The sequence below is a fragment of the Pterocles gutturalis genome, unplaced genomic scaffold (genome assembly GCF_000699245.1).
Source record: "Pterocles gutturalis isolate BGI_N339 unplaced genomic scaffold, ASM69924v1 scaffold2780, whole genome shotgun sequence".
Lineage (NCBI taxonomy): Eukaryota > Metazoa > Chordata > Aves > Pterocliformes > Pteroclidae > Pterocles > Pterocles gutturalis.
The window spans coordinates 15143-17686 of NW_010140417.1; the positions used below are offsets into that span (position 1 = coordinate 15143).

A 2544-nucleotide genomic window follows, 5' to 3' on the forward strand; every position below is an offset into this window, starting at 1 on the left:
GGCTGCCCAGGCTGTCACATGGCAAACAGCCCTGGAGCAACTCCCTCAGAGTTTATTGGCCTGATACCAACAGCGAGGTCGGACACAGAGGGTGCACATGGCTCTTGGGACTGTAAAATTAACTACCAGGCTTCCATGTCTGTCCTTGACCAAGGCAAGATGTGACGGGATGGCAAAGGTGGGCGCAGTCAGAAAGGCACACGAGGACACAGATTCCTACCTTAATATCGTTGTCAATGCCTCCGGAGATGATCTGATCACTGGTGTCATTGAAAGTTACAGCCAAGACCTGGTACGTGTTCTGAAATGTCTGGACAGCAGCTTTTTTCCTGATATCCCACAGCTGAAAAGACACGGCAGTTGTAAAAGTTGCAGAGAGATATTTAATGATAAAATTACAGGAAGTTGCACAGACACTTGGCAGAGACTCAAACTGCTCTCATGAAATTCCCTTTTAAATTTAAAGAGATCTCTAAAAAACATAAGAAAAGTCCGGTGTGGTTGGAGCACAGGAGTGCAGGGGAGGGAAGAAGGGGCTCGTGTGCAGGATTTCAGTAACAGCTCAACTTTCTCATGCTCTGCTAATGCACATTGGCAGAAAAAGTACAACTGAGCAGGTGAATCTTCTTAACCCACCCCCAAAGAATTACAGAAAAACAGGGGCAGTCAAATTTTATTTCAATTTTTTTTATTTCTGAAATCAAAGTTATTAAATAATGAAATTATAACAGGAATGAAAGGCTGAATTTAGCCCTCCTAAACAGGAAGACTCCAAAAATTATTTCAGAGATCCTGTCTTCCTTTCATTCCAGACTATTTCCTTACACAATATACTGACCTTCACTGTCCCGTCATCACTGCCCGTACAGACAAGCTGGGGCCCTCGCCTCGCCGGGTAACAGGAGTTAACGAACGAGGTGTGGCCCTTCAGCCTCTTCACTCTCTCTCCGGTCTCACTATCCCACACGGCCACGGTTTTGTCTGTGGATGCTGAGAAGAGCATGCTGCAGAGAGAACAGCCGTGAGTCTCTCCGTGTCGGAAACATTCCTCCTCTCCTACCTTTCTTACTCTCAAGTTCTACGATCAATGCTGGAAATACACAGCAGCAATACGCCAAGGAGAAGAATCTCCCCCATGTCCCAAGCCAAAGGCCATGTTTCAGAGGAGGCGGACTGACAGTGGGGCAGCTACACTGGACACGCTCCCTTTAACCCCCATTTCTAGATACATACAGATTGGTTTTCCACCTCCTCAAACACCATTTGGGATGAATACAGGAAGAAAAGCTCAGTGGCAACAGCTCAGATGCAGCAGCAGAACAGCCTTTTAAGTTAACAAACAACTCACTTGTTTTCTCTCCCTCTCCAGTGTCTCCCAGACCACTGACACTAACTTTCCTCTCTTCCTCCAGACTGAAATCAAGGGCACTGGCGGGTCATGGGTGACTCCAGATCCTTTGCTCAGTCTCAAGCAGGCACCACTCTTACCCGGGAAAGCCATGCTACAAACATTCGCCGTACGTGGACTGAACAGGGACAACGATCTGTGATCCGATCTAGGTGTTCCTGCTCCAGCAGGGGGATTGGACCTTTGATGATCTTTCGAGGTCCCTTCCAGTCTCTAACATTCTGTGATTCTGTGAATGAGGCACTTCGAGGGGCTCCGGCCAGCAGAAAGCACCTTCCTTCAGCAAGAGCCCAGCCCAAGGCCAAAAGCCATCCGCACGCTGCTCACCTGCCGTCTGTGTTGTAGTGCAGCTCCATAACCGCCCCGCTGTGCCCCTTCAGGGTGGCGTAGTTATCGCAGTCACCGTAGACGTTCCACAGCACTGGGGGAAAGGAAGGGGAGCGGTAAGTACAGGAAACACGGGAACACCTCCGTGTTGTGGATAGAGCGATTCACCAAAAGAAACTATGTGCTGTCACCCACTGTCACCTCCCATCTTTGCTGACATGTAGCCATAAAGAAACATCGTGTGAGCCCTAGCAGGACAGAGTTGATTTGAGCTGATTTATGGCTTTAGATCAAGTTTTATTTATTAAGAAAAATAATAAACTTCCTCAGCAAGGCAAACCATTAAAAAACACATTTCTGCAGACTGCTGCAGTCAAACACGGACTGACGGCAACCTGCAGAAGGAATCTGGGTACACAGTGCTGTGACCAGCAAAGTGCGTTACCAGCCCCATCTGAGGGCCAGCAGGATGGAGACCTGCCCGAGGAGCTAGAAGTTGTTTCTTCCTCCCCTCCTGGTGCAGCCCTTCACTCCTAGGACCCAGCCAGCACGATGGCTGACATAAAACCCCCTCATAGCCTGAAACTGTACGAGCCTGGGCCCCAGGCAGCACCGGCCAGGACAGCAGTGCCTGGTACTCACGGATGAGCCTGTCAAAGCCAGCGGAAGCGAGGGTGTTGCCATTGGGGTGGAACTTGCAGCAGTACACCTCTCCTTCGTGCCCCGAGAGCAGCATGATGGGGGCCTGCAGGGAGGAGCAGCGCGGCGGGCCCTGGGGAAAGCAGCGGGGGACCAGGTGAGGGGACACC

The 2544-nt window shown here is 50.4% G+C and overlaps 1 protein-coding gene across 1 annotated transcript in view; it reads right to left on the reverse strand.

The window, feature by feature from the left end:
- The window catches only part of SNRNP40 (small nuclear ribonucleoprotein 40kDa (U5)), a gene marked incomplete at its 5' end in the record, with an annotated part of 10662 nt that extends 8128 nt beyond the window's left edge, over positions 1-2534 (reverse strand). The window contains 4 exons of the mRNA XM_010083632.1: positions 221-343; positions 839-1004; positions 1736-1829; positions 2378-2534. Of these exons, the coding sequence (XP_010081934.1) occupies positions 221-343; positions 839-1004; positions 1736-1829; positions 2378-2534 (540 nt within the window). The remainder of the gene's footprint in view (positions 1-220; positions 344-838; positions 1005-1735; positions 1830-2377) is intronic.
- Between the last annotated feature and the right edge of the window lie 10 nt (positions 2535-2544).